The sequence below is a fragment of the Nanorana parkeri genome, unplaced genomic scaffold (genome assembly GCF_000935625.1).
Source record: "Nanorana parkeri isolate BGI_ZX_2015 unplaced genomic scaffold, ASM93562v1 scaffold647, whole genome shotgun sequence".
NCBI classification, from domain to species: Eukaryota; Metazoa; Chordata; class Amphibia; order Anura; family Dicroglossidae; genus Nanorana; species Nanorana parkeri.
The window spans coordinates 416095-443076 of NW_017306915.1; the positions used below are offsets into that span (position 1 = coordinate 416095).

Here is a 26982-nt window from a genome sequence, read left to right on the forward strand (position 1 = left end):
AGACTGGGCAATTGACAATGGTTCATCTGCAGCATAGCCCCAACCAGACAGCACTGGGGGAGAAAGAACAATCATGTCAATTAGGGGGGGGGAAGGCATTTCGGTTTCGAATACTGCAACTCTCTCCTTTTTGTGTCTGCCTTCTTCAGAGCTTCAGGCCTGTTATCTTCTCCCCCTCCCTTAACCCCTCTTCCCTATCCCCCATCACACATGTTGCTTTTTGAAGGTTCAATGTACAAAAGTTGTGCCATGCATGATGTGCGGAACTGCGTTTTGTTTTTTTACTCTGGTGATGAACATTGGGCATTACGCCGCAAGTATTTTGGCTAAATCCTATGGACCACATATTCAGTGCGGGGGTAAAAGCTGCATCATGACTGACATGGAGGGCCCAGGACCCTTGTCATGTGTTACACGTCAGGCATCAGGCCGCTGAGCAACTCATTTGTGTGACTGTGCTTTATGGCAATGTGGTATTCTTGCGCTGAGTCGCAAAACACAGGGTGGAATTTTTCCCCCAAAACGGTAGCCATTTTTAAAAATGTATTTTATATGAAAAAAAGGTTTGTTTTTTTCCGATGGAAGGGCATTTTCCCTTAATTTCCTGCTATTTTCCTGTTCTTGCGCTGCCTCACAGTACATGTTGGAATGTTTCCTAAATAGTAGGGATGCAATACTGGTTTTTCGGTATCGAGTAACAATGTTTTTTTCTTCAGTACTCGCCGATACCGAATACCGAAGTCCCATTAGTGAAGCCAGGCGGCATGTAATTACTCGCCACCTGGCTTCCTGATTAGCAAGGAAGCTGTCTCCATGCTTCTCGTCACTAGTTGACGAGAAAGCATGGTGCCGGCTTTCTGGCCAATTAGGAAGACGGGCGCCATGTAATGATGCGCCCGATTGGCCGGGAAGCCGGCTCCATGCTCCTTTGTCATGAGGTAAAGAGGGCACATGAAGCCGCCTTCCCGGCAAATCAGGAAGCCGGGCAGTGTGTAATGACTTGCTGCCCGGCTTTCTGATACCGGAAGCTCGGGGATCGAGCTAGGCATCAGAGCATGTGGGCGAGTACGAGTACTCGCCCAAATACTCGGCACTGATAGATACATACATACTATATAAAAGATATTTTTTAATAAAAAATTAAAAAAAGAAGTGGATTTCAATTGGGGAGGTGGATCCCCTGTAGGTTCAGATTTAAAATTTTTTTTATTATAATCTATATAGCTCTACATATCTCACATATGTGTACACACACATACACACACACGATATGGCAACTTTAATGACCAATGTCGTGAGGTGGAATTTGTTACTTTCATATTTCTCTGAATGATTGGTTTGCTTAAACACCAATATACTGCTCAGAACTATGGTTAATGTACAACAAACTTTGCACAGCACCCCGCTCTCAAAATGGCCAAAACAAAAGCCGAGAAGAACAAAAGTCGCAGCACGGCCTCTGAGGTAATCGCGGCCAGACCTTTGATTCCATTAGTTAAGTGAAGCATAGTTGCTTGGCACCCAGATGAAATGATTCACGTGTCTGCGTTTGGCAGGCAGGAGCAATGCCTTGCTTTTTATTCAGCTGAATCATATGTGAAAGTCTCAAGCAGCGTGTCATGTACAAATATAACATTACACTGTTACCCTGAGCTGTGAGATCTGCAGGCCGACAGGTTCAATGGCACATCCACAGGGGTGGTGACTCCGATGTGAGGCAATCTAACCTGAGAGGAGGATGGGGGGGGGGAGAGAGCTGCAACTTGCCGTTTTTTGTGTTCACACATCTGAAGACATTATTAATAATTCAATGTTTGCAGTAGAGCTGCAGCTAACGATTATTTTCAAAATCGATTAGTTAGCCGATTATTAAGTTCGATTAATCGGTTAATCGGATAAACTATAAAATAAAGTTTAAAAATCCAATTATTTATTTTTTGGGGGATAATGAAGACCCGGGGTAGGCAAACTTTGGCCCTCCAGCTGTTGTGGAACTACAAATCCCGTGAGGCATTGCAAGATTGACAGCCACAAGCATGACTCCCAGAGGCAGATGCAAGTTGGGATTTGTAGTTTCAGGGTCAGAGTTTGCCTACCAAATGCTAAATCCTGTTAGGACGTTATCTTTTCACTTCCTGTTGTGTCACCCAACATAACCCCAAACAGCACCCCCCTAAGATGAACGCTGCATAATTACAGGCAGAGTGCTCTGCATATTGGGACACCTTTTAATAGGCTAGATATGATCTGTAAAGCAAATTGCTCAGCTTTCCAATCCCCCCAAGCGGCTGCAAATAATCATCAATGCTAAAAAGGGAACAAGAAGTACAAATCGCTTCAAAGCAAAAAGGTCACTTTGTGGCCGTCCCCAGCACATGGGATGACATCTGACAGGACTACATAAAAAGATACAAGATATCTAACAAGATTTCTAGCACTACGTACAGAGGGGCTCAAAGTGCAACTACAGGAATTGCAAAATGAAACTTACATTGGGAAGGGCCGGATTTACCATTAGGCACGTGCCTGCAGGCGCCCTGCACAGAGGGGCACCGTGCAGGTACCTACTCTGCCTAACCTCCGGTGTTGTGTCAAGATACAACACCGGCAATAGCAAGGAGGGTGCATAAAACACATGTCTGATGTGGATAGGCATTTAGAGCAGCCTTAGGCGACACCGGGGTCCTTCTCTGCATATGTGAAATCCTACAGCAGGTAAAGGCGCCAGCTCAGGCTAAATGGATTTCCATTCGTGCCTACAGGTGCCCGAAATAGAAATCCAGCCCTGGCAGTGGGACTATCCCCCCCCCCACCACCACTACCCCCACCCTGGGCTCAAACAAGCTTGGTTCACACCTTCACTTTGCTTGAACGTGGGGTCATGCAATGCGCTTGCAATGGAATGACTTGTTAATGGGCGGGGGGCGCACACACACCAGCCTATTGATTGGCAAGTCTTTAGTATGCCAACCTCCAGGTCTTCTCAAGAGCCTCTCCCATCTTCTGGAGCTCCCTACCCAACCTGTCCAGTTATCCCATACTCTGCCTTTGGGCAATCCCTGAAAAACTTACCCTCAGGAAAGCCTATTGCACCTCCACTTAAAACTGTACATCTACTCGTACTACTTCCTCATACCTCACAGTTATTACCTTCTATATCACCGGACCCGCCTTGAAAGCTCTTATAATAGTAGGATCCTTCTAATCCTAATTGTATTGTAATTGTACTGTCTCCCCATAATTTGTAAAGCGATTCACAAAAACTGTTGGCACCATCTAAATCCTGTATAACAAATACAAATCACTATCCTTTACTGACAGTCTTAAGATCTAGGAGCCCCTGTCGGACAGAGTAGCAAGATCAGCAACCTCACTGTATTAACTACTGCAGGTAAGAAATGCAGAGAAGTCATTGTCAGGGCTCACTGATGAAGCCAGCCACCCATTCATTCCAGCTGTCTGCAAGTTTACAGTGTTAGACTGACAGCGCTGTGCAATGCAGTGAAGCCTTTGTGACTCGCTGAACTAAGGTGCAGGGCATTGAACAGCAGCGTCACCAGGCCAGGTGTCACCTGTTCGCATGTCATTACATTATGTGACATCATTAGACATTTGTGTAAATAACATCACGTGCACTTCACTGCCGCCAGCCATCTTGGTGATGGACATGGGCAAAGAGAGGAGGGTCCCCTCCTCTCGAGCAGCTGTAGGGCTCTCTGTCAATGACCAAGTGACTGACTTTTCAGAGGTTTCCGAGGCCAGACTTTTCTGGCATTTTGGTGTCACCCCGTCTGATAGTGTGTCACCCGGTGTGGGCGGCACCCTCCTTGTAACAACTCTGGCATTCAATAAGCCCCGAGTGGACAAATGAATATGGAATTCAGGAGCCAGCAAGATATGTTTTTTTCACTCAGGAGCCGGAACCATTGACATCTACAGAAACCCCCAAAAGTTAGGCGTCAGCTGTAATTTTTAAGGAGCACTGGCGACCTTGCTCCTGGGACTATTGACATCCAGCCCTGAAATAAGCCATAATAACATAAGGACTCGTTTAACTACTTATGCAAACTGTCTATTAGTATTCATCACAAGAATATATAGCTGCATTGTTTTTTGCTTGTTTTCCCAAAACGTACAATATGAGAGCAAAGAGTAGCTGCACCAACAATTAAAATATAACCCAGGCCATCAGAGACTAATAGAACAGCTTTTTTTTTTTACTAGAGTTCTCCTTTAATTTTATTTTTTGCTACAGTTGAAAGTTACTTCCTGGCTCTCAGCAGACTTCAATAAGACAGGAGCCTTACTTGCCTCAGATATTTATGGCACCGCAGTGACTCGGAGATTTTATCAAGCGCATTCACTTGCTACAGCCAAGCCAACAGCATATTGATTAAAATCCACACTGCAAGAGCAGGGCCTGCTGGGAAAAAGGTGGGGAAGCCTGGCAAAGTCAGAGACCGCCATGCTAAACCTGTGTTTAACGCTCTAAAGGGCTTGAGAGGAGAATGATGCTTGATCCCAGATCAACGAGGTGCAACATGCAGCGGCAGACCAGTTACAGCTCAAGGGCGATCAAATGCAAATTTGTAACCGATCGCATTTTCCGTGAGTCGAAAAAAGTCATTAAAGAAGAACCCTGCTGGGAATTTTTCTTCATCTAAACCGGTAATGGAACAAGACCCGCTGACTGACAGCTCGATTCAATCAACAGTGTCAAGTTTTGCGACTTGACAAGTCAACACTTGGCGAGTTGCCAGTGCACAGGCATACAGTGGAGTTTCCCCGCAGACACTGTACAAATGACAACCTAAAGCCAGTCAAAAAAAAAAAATGATATACCATATATGCAAATAAAACAATTAACACTTTATTTCCATTGGGAGCCCACACTAAGCCACGCTTGAAGAGCTACAGATGCGTTAGAATCTTCAGCATCCCGCACCCTGGAAATATAATACCTCCAAAATATTAGTCATACCCTCTAACATTTCATTGGAACACCCCTAAGCTTTGATTACGGTACGCATTCGCCGTGGCATCGTTTCGATAAGCGTATGCAATGTCACATTTATTTCCGTCCAAATGCGGATTCATTTTTCACCAAGATCTTGTAGTGATGATGGGAGAGTCAGACCACTGTGTAAAGTCTTCTCCAGCACATCCCAAAGATTCTCAATGGGGTTAGGGTCTGGACCCTGTGGTGGTCAATCCATGTGTGACAAAGATGTCTCATGCCCCCCTGAACCACTCTGACAATTTGAGCCCGATGAATCCTGGCATTGTCAGCCTGGGATATGCCCAATGTGCCATCAGGGACGAAAAAAAAATCCATTGATGGAAAAACCTGGTCATTCAGTATATCCAGGGAGGCTGCTGACCTCATTCTTTTGGGGGACATAACATTGCTGAACCTAGACCTGAGCAACTGCCGCAACCCCAGATCATAACACTGTCCGAAACCCAGTGGTGACTTTTTTGGCCAGGCAGTATAGATCATCTGCGGAAGGCATCTTCAGCAGCTGTAGCTCTTGAAGACAATAAGGAAATTGAAGTCAGCGTGTGCTGGAGAAGTTATTGGTCTCAATTTTCTTTTTAGTTTTGGATAGAGTGGAGCGGGATTATTGCTCCCCATGTCCCTGTTAGGGAGAGTAACCCTCGCTATGCGTCCTGGTGATCATTATCACAGAAAGAAAATACCAAAATGTTGGGTTGTCATCAGAACAGGACTATATGGGAAATCTTCCAATGGGAACACAAGTTGTGGTGAGCCTGCTGACCACCAGGGACGTCCCTCACTCTGGAGCAATTTCAATACACACACACACAATCAGTATACATTCCACCCTGTATTGCGACTCCACACAACACCACCACATAGCAATAAAGCACATTCAGTGGTGTGATGCCGGACGTGTAGCACAAGACAAGGCTCCTGGGTCCTCCATGTCATTCATGACACTACTTTGCCCTATACTGAATATGTGGCCCATAGGGATCCACCAGAAATACCTTGCGGCGCAATGTCAGACGTGCAGTGTCAGAGTAAAACCCCTACTGCACGGCGACAAAAATCAATATATACACACATTAAACTTTCAATAGGCAATGGGTGTAATGGGACACTGAGGTGGAGGGTTATACGCCTCCCATACTCCATCAAAAACTAAAAAAAGAACTTATGTACATTCATTGTATACATACATATTTTATTTTTGACCATAGATACCCTTTAACTGTAAGCCCTCATTCACACAAGAAACGGGCGGCCTGTACAGACCTGTGCACAGCCGTATCGGGCCGCTCCTGGGAAGGACATGTGCTGCGTGTGATTTGTACGCAGCAGCCTGTCCTTCTCTATTGGAGTACGCAGCGGCACACTGGCCTACACTCACCTGACCTGCACGTCCGTACGGGTGTCCCTGCTCAGACGCAGGCAGGATCCATCCTGTCAGCGTACGGACACCCACACGGACATGCATGTTGGCTCAGTGTACAGCCGCATACTCCCACAGAGAAGGACAGGCTGCTGCGTACAAATCACATGCAGCACCTGTCCTACCCGGAAGCGGCCCGATACGGCCCTGCATGCAGCATGGATCTGTATGGGCTGCCCGTTTCTCGTGTGAATGAGGGCTTAGGTTCTAAATGGTCACATGAAGTTTAGGCAACAGGTTTCCTCCACCGTGCTGAACCCCATCTGAATTCTGCCCATTAAAAAAAGACAACAACATGTTTAGCAGGAGGAGACCACTTCCGGAGGAACATGACTATGCTGGTTATTTCTGTGGGCCTCCTTTGCCATGGCATCCAACAGAAGAAGAAATGGCTCAGACAGTCTATGGTGCCCCATACCAGCCAATCAGAGTTTTATCATTTGCCAAGGCAGGCGGGGCATCAAAATAGGAAGCAGCACTGACTGTTCGAACAAATTCTTCCGCTGCTTTGATAAATAAGGATCAGATGCTACAAAAGGTCACCACAAGTCAACGGCTAACATCTTAGATCTAACAGAAAAGCAGCCCTGCCCTACTAACTCTTTAACCTCTCCCCGGCCCAGATTCATCGGCTCACCGCAATCACTGGAAAAACGAGTTCTGCCACGCACAATGACATACTCAGCAGTTCTCTTCATAAAAATTACACAACAAGCAAGCCAGGTGAAGGCAGCCATATCCATTATTCAGATATACTTACAACTTCAGGAAACCTGTACCAAGATAATAAGCAGCCTGCCGCTGACCAACTTCGTTTTTGAAGACACAAATACTTGTAAACCCCAACTGCATGACATTACATGTGCTAAATCACTGTGCATTATAAAAACACTTCATTTCTTTTTTGCAGAACATATTTTATACTATCTTTCATCCATCCAGTGCTGCTGATCTCCTACAGCCTCTTTAAGCCAATTCCTATCTGCATGCACTCAATAACATTGGCTGCTCATCATTGCTGTGCTGTGCTGGATGGTTTCCAGATAGTGACAACAGTGCTGGAGCGATAGGTGTCAGCATGGCTGCATTTGGAGCTCATTTCTAAATGCACCTGGACTCATGTAATGCTGCTCTGTGACTGAATGCACACCTAGGTGTCCAGCAGCGTCCAGGTGCCTTCAGTCTAGGTCAGTTTACCCAAGATAGAAATTTGTGCATTCCGGGTCCAAGTAGCCCAGTTTTATGATGCAAAATGCGTATAAATGCAACTAAACCCGGCACAGAAAAAAGTGATCTGGGAAGCATAAAGTTGTTCATACTTACCAGATAACTTCTGTTGTGTGTTCATGCTCCCTAAGGCCTGCTAGAGTGCATGAGGCCTTAGGGAGCGTGTAATAGGGTGACAACATAGGGGCACAAAAGGGAGACAGCTGTCACCATATAACAGAAGTGCCAGAACAAGGACCTCCATGAAAAGTTTACCAGGCAATATTTTGATAAAGGCTACAAAGATTAAAAATTAATAGAGCTGCAGCTAACGATTATTTTCAAAATCGGTTAGCCGATTATTAAGTTCGATTAAAATCGGATAAACAATAAAATACATTTTAAAAAATGGCTCCAGTGATGGGACTACTAGTTTGTATTGATATTGTAGTCAATCACAGGAGCGAGCTTGGAGAGGTGGAAGTAAAAAAAAAAAAAAAAGTGTGGTGTGCAATATAGTGAAATGGAAAGTGTAAAATTATACAGCAGTGAAGTGCAAAAATGGCACCGGCTATAGAGGACTACAAATCCCAGCAATACATTATACACTGTATGTATAATGTACTATTGCTGGGATTTGTTGTACTCTATAGTTGGTGATATTCTGCATTGCGCTGTATAATGTACTATTGCTGGGATTTGTTGTACTCTATAGTTGGTGATATTCTGCATTGCGCTGTATAATGTACTATTGCTGGGATTTGTTGTACTCTATAGTTGGTGATATTCTGCATTGCGCTGTATAATGTACTATTGCTGGGATTTGTTGTACTCTATAGTTGGTGATATTCTGCATTGCGCTGTATAATGTACTATTGCTGGGATTTGTTGTACTCTATAGTTGGTGATATTCTGCATTGCGCTGTATAATGTACTATTGCTGGGATTTGTTGTACTCTATAGTTGGTGATATTCTGCACTGCGCTGTATAGAGGACTACAAATCCCAGCAATACATTATAGAGCACCATGTGGGGGAAAGTGCAGGCTTACCTGAGCAGTCTTCCAGCAACTTGCTTCTGAGATCGGGACTGTCTGTCGACAGCTGTCATTCCCACCTGCTCCTCCTTACTACATCTCCCCGTGTCCCTGTGGATCTTGGCGGGTGGTGAGTGTGAGGCGGAGAAGGATGTTTGTCGTGTAAAGTGTGGATGCGAATGGGCAGGTCTGGCACGGGTGAGCGTGATTTGGGGAGGAGGTGCGGCGCGCAGCGTTTGGAGACGTGAACAGGGCCAACTGATTGGAAGCCGATCGATTGAAAAAGTTGACAACTTTTTCAATAATCGATTAGTTGTTGCAGCCCTATAAATTAACATGATAAAGATCACACGAGATGTTAGCGATTGGGTCAAACTCTATTTTAGCCCAAACACTTGCTATACACTGCTTTAAAGGCAGGGTTCAGACCTGGACGTTCTAAGAACACGCGACGAATAGCGCATTTTCGTGTGCGATTGCCAAGCGTTAGCGGAATCGCCCACAAACACAAAACTCGCTTGCGGTGCCATTAATTTCGAATGGCACCTTTAAAGCAGCAGCAGGTTTCTGCATGTGCAAACACTCACAAAAACAGCAGAAAAAACTGATCCAGCGCGTTGCACAAAAAGGTGCAGGAGCCTTTTTGACCCAAGGATATGACCCCAATGAAAAATTGACCCCATGGAAGGTACTGCAGCCTCTTGCACAGAGCTGGGTAACAGTCCTGATTTGTAGAGGGCTGTGCTTATTGCCTGGGGGGACACGGCCTCTCAAGTTCAGGGCCATTCAAGCAATGAGATCACCAACAGCCCCAGGGATGCCATTGTACACAATGGAAATAAGAGACTCAACAGCCTACTCAAAAGCTTCAGGTTTACTAGTATTATACCTCGTAACAGTCAAGGAATTAATGCGAGTCTGCTGGCAGGAAAAACGCTGATATTTTACAAATAAGCATTTGTGTTTTTTTTGTTGTTTTTGTTTGAACCTTTTTGCTGCTCCTGTCCCTGGACCTTCTGGTTTCTTGCCTAGCAGAGAATGACAAAGCCCTTAACTGCTGCAACCTCCTGGGATACTCATCATGCATCCCAAGAGGCTTTAGGGCAATCTACTACTCACACACAGCAATGTGTCATCAAGGAGCCGGGTCACCCATCCCAGGGGCTTCAGGACTGACTAGGATTCATGCACAGGGGCACCTCATCATCATGGAACCGCGTCACCCATCTCAGGAGACATAAGGACAGTCTAAGCTCATGCACCGTGGGCAGCCATCAGGGAGCTGGGTCACCCACCCTAGGAAGCTTCAGGGCAATCTACAACTGTGTGTCATCAGGGGCCGCGAATCAATGCATGTAACCCATCACACACACACCAGTCCCGTGTATCCCCTTTCATTTTAAGTGGGTGCTGAAATAACTGGCAGATGGGGCATTGGAGATGGTCACCAGCACACCATCTTCCTCATAACTAAAACACCTTTAAAAGCCTTTAAAAGGATGGGGTTTTATTCAAGAAGATGGTGTGCTGGTGACTTTTTCACCTCAGCAGGGGGCTGAGTCAACCCTCCCAGGAGGCTGCAGGACAGTCTATGGCTCTCACACAGTGCTGCATCATCAGGGAGCTGAGTCAACCATCTCAGGAGGTTTCAGGACAGTATACGGCTCATGCACAGTGGCACATCATCATGCAGCTGGGTCACCCATCCTAGGAGGCTTCAGGCCAGTCTATGGCTCACACACAGAGCTGCATCATGAGGGAGCTGGTTCACCCATCTCAGGTGGCTTCAGGACAGTCTGCAGCTCACATGCATGTGCAGCAATGCATAATCAGGGGGCCAGCTGTGAATATCAGGAATTGGCAGCCAACTCCTAATTCCAAGAAGGCAGCACAGAAGAAAAGAAACATGATGGAAGCTACCGGTGTGAAGAAGACAGCACTGGACTACATGGATGAGTAAGGATGTGATTTTATTATATCCTACAAGGACAATACTCGGTGTGGCTGATTTCCGTTAACAGGTAGGTAGAAGTTCCTCTCGAATGTACAGACACAACATCCAATAAGACAACCATTTCTTAGGAAAAGGCATCTGGAGAATGAAAGCTTGAATCCGGCAGCTGTGAGGCAATACAGGTAGTTTGAAAGCCTCCTAAATTGTTAAAATTAATAGAAACTCGGTCAGAATACACGATCACATTGCGTTTCAGCGAGTGGACATAGATTTGCCGTGTTCACCACGAGGGTCTTTGATTAAGTATCAAAAGACCAGGACTGCGTCTGGAATATACTGCACGCCCTCCACCTGCAGACTACAAAGTGATGTCTTGATTTCCCAGTCAGAAATTCTGAGCACAGAGGAGCAAAGATGAAAGCCATTTAGGTCTCTCAGGTGGAGAGATGAGAGCCATTACGCAGATAGCGACCATGCCACTACAGACCTCATCTATTCTCAAAGTGTCTGAGCTACCCACACAGCAGACAATTCGTACCCAGCTTTCCTTTTTCTTGGTCGGTTTGTAAAATAAACTTTGCTTGGTTGCTATGAGCAAAACAAATACCGTTCCCTGCAAAAACACCCGACTCTCAAGGTCTAGTTTAGGAAGATTAGTCACAAATAATCAAAAGACATGTCATAAGCCAAAAAAAGAAATATTTTTATATTTTTTTGTTTGAACAGTTTTGTAACTCAATAAAATAAATGAACAAAAATACTCTGAATTATTGATTTAAAAGTGTAGCAAATTACATCTGTGCTTACAACAATTTGGCGATTGAGACATAAGACAGACACCGTGTCTCTACCTCACCAATTCAATTTGTTTATTAACCAAGCAGTTGGGGATACATAGGGGGGGCATGCTAGGAATGATGTATGCATACACGCGACTCTTCACGTTTCTTTAAAGGGTACCTATTGTCAAAAAACAAAAGAATTAATATGTATTTCCACAAATTTTAGCCCATTACTAATAACAAGGGATGCAGCGATACCGGTAGAGTACCGATATTTTTTTCCAGTACTCGCCGATACCAAATACCAAGTACCGAATGTCCCATTCAGGAAGCCAGGTGGCGTGTACTGACTCGCCACCTGGCTTTCTGATTAGCCGGGAAGCTGGACAGCGTGAAAAGACTCGCCACCCGGCTTCCCAATTAGCAGGGAAGCTGTCCCCATGCTTCTCACTAGGTGACGAGGGAACATGGAGCCGGCTTCACAGCCAATCAGGAAGCCGGGCAGCATGTAATGACGGGCATCGATACCAATATCTGTATCGGTGCATCCCTACTAATAACCATATCAATCTAGAAGTTAGCAAGCTTACTTATCAAAGACACCCATAGGATGGACTTCCTCAAGGTACTGAAACAATTTCACTCAGCCTTATGAATATGCACTTCCTTGCGTCACCACTTTCAAAGAGCTTGCCTTCTGAACTACAACTCAATGTCTGAACAATGTAACATTATTATTGTTTGCTGGAAGCAATGCATGATAGGATATGTAGTCTTGAGAAATAAAAAATACAAACACATCAAGCAGCAGAGGAAGAGATGCAAAGTACACTGGGAATCCAGGAAGTTGTTGAAAGTGATGGGCAGATGGGAGGCAGTACTCACTACATAAAAATACCATTTGACTGCATTTTTAAAAACAACTCTAGTACATATTCCTATTACAGTGCTGATGTTATAACAGGCTAGTGTATACTGGGACTTTACAACTCCTTTAAAGATGAGAAATAAATAAAAATGGCTGTACCTGAAGATGGGTTTTAAATCAAAACAGTCAACCCCATTTAATCCAGTTACGCATGAAACATAATGCTGCATTCTTGGTAGATCCCAAGTGTGATGTTATAAGGTTTCACTTCAATCCAATTACTGCCATTTCCTGTGTGAAGTAGAGGATCCCAGGACTACTAACCTGTCCTGGAAATTACAAGAGGTCCCACTTACCCTTTGGAATTTTTAACGCTTTTCACATGGAGAATGCAACAGCAAGAATGGAAATATCCATTATTTAGTAGAAGGAATGAAAAACTCATAGATGAAATTGGCAAAATGGCACTGTGGAAGGGAGATCTTCCCAATGCAGTCCCTAGAAGATAAATGGCACACAGCCCATCAAATTCCTATAAACACTATGTAATGGGAGTACTATTTTAAAGTAGATTAATCCTTTAAATAGTTTAGTATTCTCCCAGGAGCTTAAATCTGACATACCAAGCCTAAAGTTGGCTATCCACTAGTAGAAGTATATGCCAAATTTTTTGTTTCATCTTCTAATGGTTAATGAGGTTAAAGAGACTATTGATTTTGAACATAGTGACAAAAAATAAAAAATAAAAAGAGCAGGATGGAATATTTTTCCTTCCACAATGGCGATTGTGGTGTTCATTCATTAAACTCCAGTTCTTTCCAAAACTGAATGCTAAAATAAAACAACTCTGAAATGACATTCCACATTTCTCTGGTGGCATCGAATGTTATGAGATTTTTTTTTTCGTACAAAGGTTTGTTTGTAAATCTAACAGTGTATACCCAGAATTACTTGCAGGTAGCGGACGTCAAGCAAACCTCATTCCACATCCCCCAACAAAAAAACTTCTCTGGTCCACCTGGAGCAATATTAAAAGAAAGATATCAAGCTTTCCCTGTATGTACAGGCACCTAATGGTGCCTACAATAATGTCAAAGGCTTATTTTTAATCACTTTACTACACAGGTGTAACACCTAAGTGTCAAAATATTATTATCTAGTATTCTTCATTATCACTACTCTCTGGGATTTGAGTGGAAAGGGGAGGTAGGTACTGTGTGGCTTTCCAATACAACCCGTTCCATTGCCGTACACAGGAGACTCACAGGTATCATCAACCTTTCCTTCAGCCGGTCATGAGAATCAAACTCATCACAGAACGCAATCAGAATAGATAATGAAATACAATGCATGTGGATCAGTAGAAGAAGCCTGTGAACTTCCACTGAAAGCTATATTGGACTAAAACTATCAGCAACTGACAAATGTAAACAAGACATCTGCGCTGAATCTGCCTAAGTAACTCCAAAGGACATGTAGAGGACCTCGTAATATCGGTCACCCTATCACTGTTAATAAGCCTTCTTCGAAGAAAGAAAAAGCTGTAAAGCTCCCAAGACGAGGATAGCTGAGCATGAACGCATCGGTTAAACAATGCACAGATACAGACAAAGCTCGTATAATGACGCTTCGCTCTGGCACAGGCAGAATGCTCAAATGCAGTTCTGCAGAATACAATCGCTCTCCTTTCATTATAACTAGCACAGAGGCTGGAGCGGTGACGTACAACATAAACAACATAAACAGAGTACAAAGCCGTCTACCCTTCTCTCTGCATGCTTAACCTCAGGCTTCTGGAATCTATGGTATTCTAGTGGTCATCAGACCACAAACCTCTAGATGGCTGAAAGTGCTGTGACTTTTAGTTCCACACACACACACACACACAGACTTTTCTATGAACAATTGCTCTGTGAATGGCAATTTTTTTTTCTTCTAAGACATTTACTACGATTGCGAAATATACAGGAAACTTTGCCAAGTGAGATCAAAACAAAGCTTCTAGGTTCAGCAAGACCACATGAATATTGTATTCTCTCTCTCTTTACTACAAAACAATGGTTTGCACGATGGCCTATTGCCAAGAAAACTTTAATAAGAGCCCAAACAATTATTGGGCAGGTTGATGATCAAAATTAAATTTAATTCTTGAATTAGATCTTACCCAATTTAACTTGTTTAAATTGGGTAAGATTTCATAATCGTTTTGTCTTTTGTATTGTAAAATCTTTAAACAAATAATATACACACAAAAAAAAAAAAAGAAATCTTACTAATTTCGTAATTTCCAATGGAGCAGATTATAAAATAAAGCATAAAAGTTAACCCTCAGTGGAAACCATCAAAAAGATTCAGCACATGCAAAGTCCATCTTTCATGTAATACTATACCTTGGCCTGTCCGCTTCTAATTCCTGAGCATCCCTACTAGTCTGCTGGGCTACCTATTCAATTATCAGGATTAGCAGGAAGGCTCAGGAGGTGGCAGAGGAGGAGCCAAGCTTGACTTTTATATGAAAAGTCAATGTCACAATATTTGGCTGTCTAGATCTCTAAAGCTTCTGAAATCTGTTTTGACCTGGGCGAATGTGCGATACAACACTCTAAAACACCGTAGTATTGGTCATTGTAACTAGTGGACTAGCCAGATTAAGGAAAGAGCACGTATGGTTTAGAGTAAATCATCTACCAATCTCAACCAAGATTACTTTTTTAAGTCCACTGTTATAATGGGTACACAAGTTTTTCTCTTACACAAGTTTTGCTTTATCTTACAAACCAAAATTACCCAACAACTTCAAACAAAGTCACTATACACAGCATACAAACTGCTCAATAGATCAGGGATGTTACAAACCAATATTTATTCAGGGATGGACAAATCAATATTTATTTAGGAGCCAGCAGGATTGTTTTTCTAGAAGACACTCTCATCCTCAAACTAGAGAAAACCTTAAGACCCCGTTCACACTGAGCGATTTATCACGCGATTTCAGCTCCAAAATCTCTCAAATATCAGCTCAATGTCGCTCAATGGAGCTTGTCCAATGCATTTCAATGGAGCTGTTCACATCTCACAGCTCAATGTCGCCTGTAGCTCATCGCTCAAGCTTGTAGCTCGAACATGACCTATTTTTCAGAGGATGTTGTGCAATTTGGCCCAATAGACTTTAATGGTGTAGCTCAATGTTGTGCAACATTGTCGCACTACAGAAGTGTCACTTTTGCACAGAAATATAAGAAGGAAGGAATGATGTCACATCAAGACCGCTTTTGATTGGTTACAGCCCAATGTAGCAGCTACAAACTCCCTGCAAAAAGTCACACTACGTAGCGCAACAAAATGCGCACTGTAGCACAACGTAGCTCAGCTCAAAATCGCACTGATGTAGCTCAGTGAGAATGATATCTAAAAGTGAGGGGCCAGCTGTAATTTTTATGCAGCATTGGCTACCTGACTTCTGGGATTTGTCCTGCCCTGCATTACACACAAGCCTAAAAAAAACATCAGAAAGATGAATTTAGAAAAAAAAAAAAAAAGTCAACATAATCCACAGATAAAAATATACTACATTGCCAAAAGTTTAGGGATCTGAACAATAAACCTACTTGTACGGTCAAACGCCACTCCAAATATTGCGTTCAGGCGTTTCCAGCAATGGGTACGGTTAATGTCACAATGTACAAAGATGTTTTAGACAATCAAGCACTTCTAACTTTGTCCCAAAAGTATGGATAAGGCCCTTTTCTATTTCAGCATTCCTGTGCACAAAAAGCCAAGTCCATCAAGACTTGGTTCAGTCAGTTTGGAAGAACTGCAGAGGTCTACACGGAGCTCTGAACAACTATGGGATGAGTAGGATCCCCAATTGTGAGCTAGATCTTTGTCCAAGATGACCTCTCAAAACGCTGTTTGGATGAATGGGCAAAATTACTGCAGACACACTCCAAAAAAATCGTTAAAACCTTTGCCAGAAGGGAAGAGGCTGGTCTAGCTGCAAAAGTGGGGGCCAACTACATAATAATGGCTAGGGATGCACCGATACTAGTATTGGTACCGATAGCGAGTACTTGGGAAAATATTTGCCCAAATGCTCCGATACTCGCCCCCGAAACTGAGCCATCCGCTTAGAGGGAGATTCAGGAAGCGGATAATTACTCGCCGCCTGACCGTGAAGCCGGCTTCACAGCCAATCAGCATTAGGCCAGTCAAACAGCATGGAGCCGGCTTCCCAGCCAAACAGGAAGCCGGGCGGCTTGTCATTACCGGCCGCCCGGCTTCTTGATTGCCAGAGAAGCCACATCCATGCTAGTGGAAGTACCCGTATCAGTACTCCGTATCAGTACTCCGTATCAGCGAGTACCGGAATATAAATATCTGTACTCTTACTCGACACTAAAAAAAACAGATATCGGTGTACCTAATAATGTACCTAGTTTTGGTAATGCAAAATTACCTAATAATTATCAGGGTTTTGGTAATGCAGTGTCCAAAAATCTCACATAGGTGTGATAGTTATGTATCCACAAACCTTTTGTTATATAGTGTATTATGATTCTATAATCCAGTTCACCATAGGCGTTCCTATGCACGGGATGATTATGAGGCAAGAAAGATGCCGTTACACATTATGTACAGAAAAACATCCCTGTGTATTATCAGCTACCGACATTCAAGGCCACTTAGCATCCATCAGCCCAGTGGAAGCATCAGGGGCACACGCATCAGTATATATAGAACACTTCAGCCACCCAAAACATCCACAAATCGGTCTCACCTGGAAACGATAAACGGCCCAATAAGCACAGTTTGAGCAACCTGCAAACAAGAGAGGAAGGGTCCTGCAATCTTATCAGGATGTGCCCAATTAACACATTTAGGCGTATTGAATATGCCCATCTGTTGCGCGTTTTTTTTACCGCGATTCGCGGTAAAAAAAACGCGCGACAAACGCACGTTTCCAAGGGCTACTTGGCTGTATCCCAATGGAAACGCCCAACAAAAACGGCCCAAAGAAGTACTTGTACTTGTTTGGATGTTAAACTGTTTTGTAGGGCGTTCCGACGGGCGGAAATACGGAAAGGTGTGAACCATACCCATAGAAAACAATGGGATTTTCATGTTTGTCCGTTTTGTAGAGCGTTCATAGAGCCTTGAACGTGCGACAAAACGTAAAAGGTGTGAACAGGGCCTTACATGTACCAAGGCAGTTCTGCTACGAGCTTAGCACACATACAGAGAGGAAAGGTCATACTGCAGCACATTACAATCTAACCAGACTGAATGAAGAAGTATTTCCCCCAAGTCATCCTGCAGGTGAAATATGAGCTCATGGCTAGGCAGATATACTGGTGAGCAGCATGAGCAATAAGAGCAGGAAGACAGTCCCATAGGAGGCGTCCCGTGTTAATACACGCAGGAGTCTGAATCATTTGAGGTTGGCAGTTTTACTGGAAAATCTTTTCCATCTGTTCAGAGAAGGCAGAAAATTAAGCTGGATTGCCTGTGAACCATGGGTTAATGCAAACGTATTTCTGCTTTTTCATCTTAAACTTTGTCACAGAGCCTCCTGAAAGCCCACCACCACTACCCACTTATAACCACCTTTGCCCACTACCCACTTATAACCACCTTTACCCACTACCTACTTATAACCACCTTTGCTCCCCCACGCGCACTCTGATGCCAGAAGAAGTCCAAATCCTGTGTAGGCTCCATGTTTGACCATATACAGGGTTGAAGGCATCTACTACCTGCTCATCGGGTTACATTATTGAGGACTAGTACCGCGTTTCCCCAAAAATAAGACAATGTCATATATTTTTTTTTGGCTCAAAAAAAACAAAAACACACTAGGTCTTTTTTTTTTTTATGTATAACAATCCAAAGTTAATGCAAATCCAAATTAAATAATCCAAAATGGCAAAGTTAAGAATAGGGTGATCAGGGCAATCAGGCTTGCCATACCTTTCCAAGAGCAATATGGTAACCAGAATGAGCGAAGCGCGCTTTCACTATCGATTCCTCACAGGCGGAGTGCATTTGGTATCACTCCGACTGTGTCCGGAGCAGGCGCTATAGAGGAGGCATCGGCTTATGCGGCTCTGCTCCCTCCACTGCTGCCTCGCTTCCTCTATCTGGCTTCGTAGGCACCGCTGATTCTCCCCCCTTATGCCACCACCGGCCCTGGGAATGGTCACAACTAGGTCTTATTTTCGGGGGTAGGTCTTACATTTTAGCAATTCCCAAAAATGGTACTAGTTCTTAATTTCGGGGTAGGTCTTCTTTTCGTGGAAACAGGGTAAATAGATGCTGAGGCCTGAGCAATGCATCCTGGGAGGAGACCCCATATTCCCCATAACTGGGAAGGACTCCAATTGTGCAGACGCCCATGCGCAATAGCCCTTAGGCTACGTTCACACCAGATGCAGTGCGTTCCGACCCACTTCTGGCCAGAACACACTGCATCGCATTGCGGCCGGCTCACTTTTTTGTGGGGCAGGAGAGGGCGTGACGGGCCATTGAAGTTAATGGCACCTTAGCCACGCCCTCCAGCCACAATGCGATCGGCCGTACGGGATCGCAAGACACATTGTGCCTGCGGTCCGATCAAAATGCTGCAAGCACTATTTTGATCTAACCGCTGTGGACCACAGGCACAATGTGCATTACGATCCCATGCGGCCGATCGCATAGTGGGCCGATCGATCGCAGTACTGCATCTGGTGTGAACCTAGCCTTATTCTGTGCCATTCACTGCTTTAATTTTTCTGTCTCAAGCCGTGGGCTGAACGAAAAAAAAAAGCAAAAAATTGAGCAAATTCCTCCATCAACACTTAGGAGCGTGTCGATCGAGGAATACCACTGTTTCCATGGTATTCTGACAGAGGCCACTGGCCAATGCCCGAACAGAGGCTCTGATCGTACGACGATTATCCAGCCAGCTCCTTCGATCAGCTGATCAAGGGATCTCGGCCGAAAGGGTGCCGACAGCGGCACAGTGTGCAAATTTCAGAAGGCTCCTCCAAACCAGGCCAAAATATGCACAGTGTATGGGCACCCTGAAGCTGCCCATAAACTTGCCGATTATCGTACGATAAAAGCGGGTGATACCACGATAATTGCCAGGTGTATGGGCAGCGTGCGACCGCTTCTACTGTAAGGTCGCACGACTTTCGTCTTACAAGCACGCTGTAAAACCTCCCAAAAATCATATGATTTTCGGCGGGTTGGTGGCGTGCTCGGAAGACGAATGTCACACGGGTCGGTGTGCGCAAGTGCACACTGCCCGCTCAGAACTGCAATCATCGGAAGCCCTTCCCTCAGCGGGGAGGGCTGGCGATGATCGCAAGAACGATCTGCCTGTCCAAGATGGCCAGGTCGTACAAAATTTGAATCACCTTACAACCATCGCAACGAAAGTTGGGTGATGGTTGTAAGGTGTATGGGCACACTTAGTCTTGCCATGTGCATCAGGTTTTCATTGACAATTTGTTGTGATAATTTTGTCCACCTCGAAAATCGAGTCCGTCCAATCCAGGAGCCAGCAAAATGTTTCTTTTAGGAGCCCTGCTCCATTGACAACAACTAAAGAACCTCAGAAGTTAAGCGCAAACCATACATTTTAAAGGAGCATTGGCTACCTGGCTCCTGGGATTGATCCAGCCCTGGTGTAACTGATCAAATTTGGAAAGTGATCACATAGCACACCACCAATGGAAAATGTGCCTGTACTGTTAATCAGATGCCATCCACCAACAGTTTTGTGCAGAAAAACGACATAAAACAGTTTTTTACAACAAAATTAATTGAATGAAAGGATTGGAACTTTAAACTTTGATTAAACGCTGAGAAATTGGGTCAAAAGGGATCAAAATAGTGCTGAAAGAATGTGTCACCTACGATTGTTCAAATGACAGAAGCAATGCTTCCTTTGAATTAAATCAATGAAAATGAAGGGGACACATTTTTCAATGAGTTGACGAAACAATTGGAGTTTTAAAAAGACCTTTTGGAATATTTTTTCTTATTTCATTTTATGAAGGAAAATGGTCAAATGGATTTGGAATTGTGCGGAAAAAAAAGATCAATATTTGCTAGATTTTTTCAAACTACTAAAACGGTTGAAAGAACAACGGAGTCAATATGTGTTCGGCGAGGATTACAATTCAAACTGTTACATTACAGGAATACAGCAATACACACTGTCCGGGGTACAGAATGGGATCCATACACAGGTATTAAGGGAAGAACAACAATTTTCACAACGCAGTAAGCCATAGCAACCAATCAGGACGGGTTCTGGAGTTATATCTGATTGTGCGTTATGGGTTAAAGCATTTTACCTTATTTAAAATAAAATGTAAAAAAAGCCAGACTGTGTCCCATCTAGTAAGCCGCTGGCAGGGGACACTAATAGCACAAGATGCGGCCTGCGAGCAATAAATAATTAATTGCACGATCCAAAAGCAAATATCCTGATAATGTGAGAGTGTGGAGCATCAACACAAGTACATTCATTTCAATTGTATTTGGTCTTCCGAAAGTATATAGATGAAGAACAAGGGAGTCCCTCTATACTCAGATGTATTGTTAAACACCTACCAATCCCCCTTAAATGTATCCCCCGTTACTGCATTTGCAATACCCCTGTACATGTATCCCCCTATTACTGCATTTACATTCCTCCCTCAATGCATCCCGCTGTTACTGCATTTACAATACCCCTGTACATGTATCCCTGTTACTGCATTTATAACACCCCCTAAATTAATTCCCCTTTACACTGTAGTCCTATTTCCTCTTAAATGCATTCCCATTACTGCATTAACATTTCCCCATACCTGCATTTACAATCCTCCTTAAATGCATTCCCCGTAACTGCATTTACAATCCTCCTTAAATGCATTCCCTGTAACTGCATTTACAATCCTCCTTAAATGCATTCCCTGTAACTGCATTTACAATCCTCCTTAAATGCATTCCCTGTAACTGCATTTACATTCCCCCTACAAGTGTTTTATCTTTTAGTTACCTAGACCTCCAGGAGCAAAGAAATCCCTCCTTTGCTCCTCCTTTGCACAAAGGGTTTCCCTCCACCAGAGGCGGGATCCAAGAAGACGCCCTGTGTCACTTTCTCCAGATGCATGGCCCCCATTGGACACCAGTCCTACATAGACTGGCAAGGAGTGACAACACCACTAACCCTGGTGAGCATTGTAACATTGTCACCCTTGGGGGAAAAAAACTCTTGTTTGCATCACTTTGTTAACCATGACATATCCTAACCAACATTCCAAGTGGAGAACAAACTTCACTCCACTTTTGTTGAGGGAGGAAGAAAGTCTCTCCCCCTACCCTCTGGGAGATCAAGGTGCACTGCATAGATTATAAACTTAGTCGTAGATTCCGACCTTTCTCAGTTGTGAAGGAAAAGTTGTTTGTGTCACCATGTCCTCTCCAGACGGATGCCTGAATGGGAGTGTCTGGTTCATTATAATGACTTGGTGCACTTTCACTGTTGTAATAAACGGTGGAGTGTCGGCATCCCTTTACAAGTAGTTAACTGAGTAACTCACCAAAAATTAAAATGTCTATTGCAGGTAATGCCATAAATATTACTTGTATGTCAATTCAGACTCCTGAGAAAACCTGCGAGCCAATCACAGAAGCAGGATGCAGTCAACACCTACCTCCAGTGTGTGCCAGGACCAATGTCCACAACAAGTGGTCATCGGTCACCCGTGTCATCCAGATGCTCTGTGCAATATAAAAACACTTTACTAGAAGATCCCATCAACACAACTCCTAGATGTGCAATGCCAGTGACCTTTCCATGTACAGATCTACAGGTAGCCACGACGGGGCGCCCACAACCAAACCCTACAACCATACCCACCACGGGGAGAACACAACCAAACCCTACAACCAAGTCCTACACATAACCACCACGAGGAGAACACAACCAAGTCCTACACATACCCACCACGGGGAGAACACAACCAAACCCTACAACCAAGTCCTACACATAACCACCACGAGGAGAACACAACCAAGTCCTACACATACCCACCACGGGGAGAACACAACCAAACCCTACAACCAAGTCCTACACATAACCACCACGAGGAGAACACAACCAAGTCCTACACATACCCACCACGGGGAGAACGCAACCAAGTCCGACACATACCCACCACGAGGAGAACGCAACCAAGTCCGACACATACCCACCACGAGGAGAACACAACCAAGTCCGACACATACCCACCACGGGGAGAGAGCAACCAAGTCCGACACTTACACAATCAATGGTCACACAATTCACCCCCCAACTCTGGGACGTGAAAAGTTTACCGCAAATAGCATAGAGGAGCAAACCAGAAATAAATCTGCCCACACACCCATGACTGAGAGAAATGAAGAGTATATGGAGAGCATCAGTCATCTGAGAGGGTCAGAAATTGGGGCATGAGCTGCACTGTCTATATTATCCATCTACAGAGGAAGACAAATCAAACGACAGATAGGACAGATAGGACAGATAAAACGAATTCTATAACTGCATAACAATGTCTAATAGAGCATTCTTACAGAAAGATATGTAGTCTCTATGGAACAGCAGTCTAAACAGGGCACACATACAGATCTAAGACTAGAGGATATGGGACAGAAGTATGATCAGCACACATGTGAAGCACACACAGATATGGCTATATATTAGGGTAGGCAACCTTGGCACTTCACCTGCAGTAAAACTACAAATCCCTTCATGCCTGTAACTGTCAGTATTGCAATGCCTCATGATACTTGTAGTCCTACAACAGCTGGAGCGGAATATAGGAGTTGGCACAGTGTGGCAGGTGAAACACACACACACACACACACACACACCTGGCTATATAGGACAAAGCACACAGATCTGGGTATACAGGATTATAGGGCACAGTGGGATCAGCACACAGGTGAAGCACGCACACACATGTATACAGGATATGGGACAGCAGTGTGATCAGCAGAGAGATCATACATACATACACATATATTAGTGTGATGAGATGAAGTGTGCGCACGCACAAACACAAGCACATTGTGATCAGGTCAAGTGCTCACACAAATATACACACAGCCATGTAATCATATGAAGAACACACATATAGCAGTGTGATCTCACACACACACCAGTGCGATGAGGTATAGCACACACACACACAGCAGTGTCATCACACACATCTGGGTACACTGGATAGGGCACAGTGAGATCAGGTGAAGTGCACACATAGATATACATACACAGCAGTGTGAGCAGGTATGACTACACAGCAATGTGATCAGATATGACACACACACAGCAGTGTGATCACACATACACAGGACTGCAGCAGTGAAGTGACACAGCAATGGCACTATGACGAGTTGTGTAGCTCCTGAGCTCAGAGATGATATCAGGGCAGCAGTGACAGGGGGCCACTTCCAGCAGCAGCAGGCAGCTCTCACTTACCTTGGGCTTGTAGAGCCACTTTCTGAACCTGTTCATCATTCCGTCCGGGGCTGTGCGGCTGCTGGATGTCAGCGGTGTCCCCTCCGTACAGGCTGCCGATCAGCCGCTCCCAGCCCCGGCACAGCCGAGCCCCGATCTCCCCCTGACAAGCGGCGGTGAGGGCTCCACTGACAACCCCAGTGCAGTCAACATCCCCAGCCAGCAGCGCCACCGGAGATCAGACTGAAGCCGACTGATGTCACGGTCATGTGACCGGCCGCATGTGTGGGCGGAGCCGGCGGAGGCCGTCTATTTATGCAGCTGATGAAGCCCCGGAGACCGGCTGTGCTGCCGGAGACTGAGCGGAGGGGTTAGCTTTCCGGGGTCTTCAGCCTCATGGACGGACATGGGTTATATATGCACACAGGGTGCTCAGTGGACACATCTATATCTTGTACATGTGAAGGGAATGAGCTCTGTCATTAATAAACTTCATTATCTGCAGCTCTCTTCTAATTGGATGTATGTGTGCATATTAATTAGAAAGATAATTTTCCGTGCATGTGATTGGCTCATCGCTGTTCTAAGAAGTCGGCCCAGGTTGGGGCACGATTTTAGGCATCCCAGGCCCAAGCACATGGCTGCCTCTGGCTGTACAATGTAAATTCTGGTGTATTCAGGGGGCACATTTGTCTTGTGCACCCATACACATGCACCAGAGTATTGACTTCTCTTGACACGGCCGAAGCCAGAGGGGGGCATGTGCCGCTTTAGGAGGGGTGCCTTTGGGTGTGTAGATAGAGAACTTCTCCCTTGGGGGGAGCAACTCTGAGCCTTTGCCCCAGGTGACAGAATGTCCAGCTTCCACACTGGGGGGCTGCATGCAGCACCTGTGGCCCCCTAGAAGAGGAAATACGACGGAAGTTGTACTGTACGGTCATGTGTATGAGCCCATAGTGGGGACCAGTCTACTGGGGATGCACTGTTTGTCTTATTGGGACTGACCCAGAGATTACAGAATTTTTACATAAATTTTTGGCTATTGCAATAGTCTGGAAGACTGCAGCTGGAAGAAATATGTAAAGTCTGAACTGAGACCCGGAGATGGCTTTCCTGTAGGACCCATTCTGCTCTGTGGTGTTGCATTGATGCCTGCGCCTTTTGTCGCAGGTGAAAGTGATTTGCATTAGACAGCCTATTCAAATGGAAGGGCGGCCAATGCAACAGAAAAAATGGTGCATGTCCAATTTTTTGTTCCAACACAATGCATGGTAGTGTGCTATAATGCGTTGTGGTGTAGTGCAACATATGTTCATAGTGGTCAGATGTCTTAGTGCATTGGGGTGCCATTGAATAATAACAGTGCACTGTGCTATGCATTAGAAAAAGCCCTGCAACTAACAGGCATAAATGGGCCCTAAAAATAGGCCTGTGTCTAGTGGCTTCAAACTTGGGTTGATGGCATCAGATTGACACATTTCTGAGATCCTTCACAATTCATTGATAGGTGTATCTGACCTGCAGTTTACTTCCTTCGAACCTGCAGTTGACCTCCTTCCAACCTTCAGATGATTGCCATCCAACTTGCACTTGACCTCATTCCAACCTTCAGATTGCAGCCTTCCAACCTACAGTTGACCTGTTTGCAACCTTCAGATGATTGCCTTCCAACCTTCAGTTGACCTCCTTCCAACCTTCAGATGATTGCCATCCAACCTGCACTTGACCTCATTCCAATCTTCAGAATGCAGCCTTCCAACCGTCAGTTGACCCCCTTACAACCTTCAGATAACCCCCTTACAACCTTCAGTTGACCTTCCAACCTTCAGTTGACCTCCTGACCTTTATTTGACAAGTTTTGAGTGGTTTTGCATTTCCATAGACTTGTATGGAAATGCAAAACCCATCTGATATGAACAATGGCCGCAGACACAGGACTTTATACTTGGACTTTAGAGTCACTGTCACTTTGCATATTCAGGAACAGATCCCTCAGCTTCTTCACTTCTCCACTCCTGTGCCGGAGCCGTGAGTCCTAACACTGTGTAAGCTCTGTGTCGGAGCCGTGAGTCCTAACACTGTGTAAGCTCTGTGTCGGAGCCGTGAGTCCTAACACTGTGTAAGCTCTGTGTCGGATCCGTGAGTCCTAACACTGTGTAAGCTCTGTGTCAGAGCTTAAACAGGGTAAACTATCTTCAGGTAAAACTGAACATTTTGGATAGAGTAGGGAAGGGTTGGATCCTCTGTCAAGTTGTTATTGCTGTCTGTGTCTGCATTAGGGATATTCACCCCTCTATTTGTTCTAGTGACCACTGTCACCGAGAAAGAAAGTGAGGGGAAATCCAAAATGTTAGTTGTCCCTAAAATAAGAGGCAAGGGGAAATTTTCAATGGGATACCTGTCCTGGGGACAACTAGGGAATTCCAATCAATTTGGGAGATTTCCTCTAACTTCCTGTTGTGTCTTAACTACCTGCATACTGCCAAGGCTCTTGAACATCTGGGTAGACGAGCATGATCCCTATGCCCTTCACATGCAGGGACAGCGCAGACTCCGGCCGCTGTCAATCAGCAGCAGATGGGGGGAGCAGGAGAGTGGCTTGCCTCCAGGACCATAGGCTTCAGTGGATATATATACACGTCAACTGGAGTAATGGGAAATTCCACATTTTTATAGTTGTCATCAGAACAGGAATACAAGATACTCTGTTATAAACTCCACCACGTGTCCAGGTGGGAGCGCACAGGCATAGGTGGCTCCATGGGTCCCTGTAAGTGGACAGAGCCAACCAAAGGCAGGATTGTCAGAGGGAAAGCAGCCAGAGTGGGAAAATGGAAAGAGACATGCAAGCAAGGTACGTGCTGGGGTGTACAAGTGCTATTGATGCACCATGGACAATTCTAAATGCCAAAAAAGAAGGTAGTCTATGTATGCTATATGGACTTACAACACAACAAACAAATACATTGTAGATCAGTGGTTCAAACTGTGTAACCTCTGGACCCACACATGCATACACACTCCAAAAAAATTTAATTTGTTTCCTCTTAAGTTACACCCAGTCTCCCTACCTTACAAGAACTGGAGCGGATCCTCAGCCTGGGGTCCAGTGTGAGCTGCTGTGATGGAGCGCCACCTTTAAGTGCATCGTCTGTAAAGCTCCCTTGGAGGTGCCAGAAGCCAGAAGGTGACATCACTCTGGTCCAGGCTCCTCTACAG

At 44.7% G+C, this 26982-nt stretch overlaps 1 protein-coding gene across 2 annotated transcripts in view; it reads right to left on the reverse strand.

The window, feature by feature from the left end:
- The window catches only part of ZFYVE28 (zinc finger FYVE-type containing 28), a 173751-nt gene extending 149755 nt beyond the window's left edge, over positions 1–23996 (reverse strand). For both annotated transcript variants that reach the window (XM_018563274.1, XM_018563275.1), the window contains exon 1: positions 23785–23996. In XM_018563274.1, coding sequence (XP_018418776.1) covers positions 23785–23823 — 39 coding nt within the window. In that variant the 5' untranslated portion in view covers positions 23824–23996. The remainder of the gene's footprint in view (positions 1–23784) is intronic.
- Between the last annotated feature and the right edge of the window lie 2986 nt (positions 23997–26982).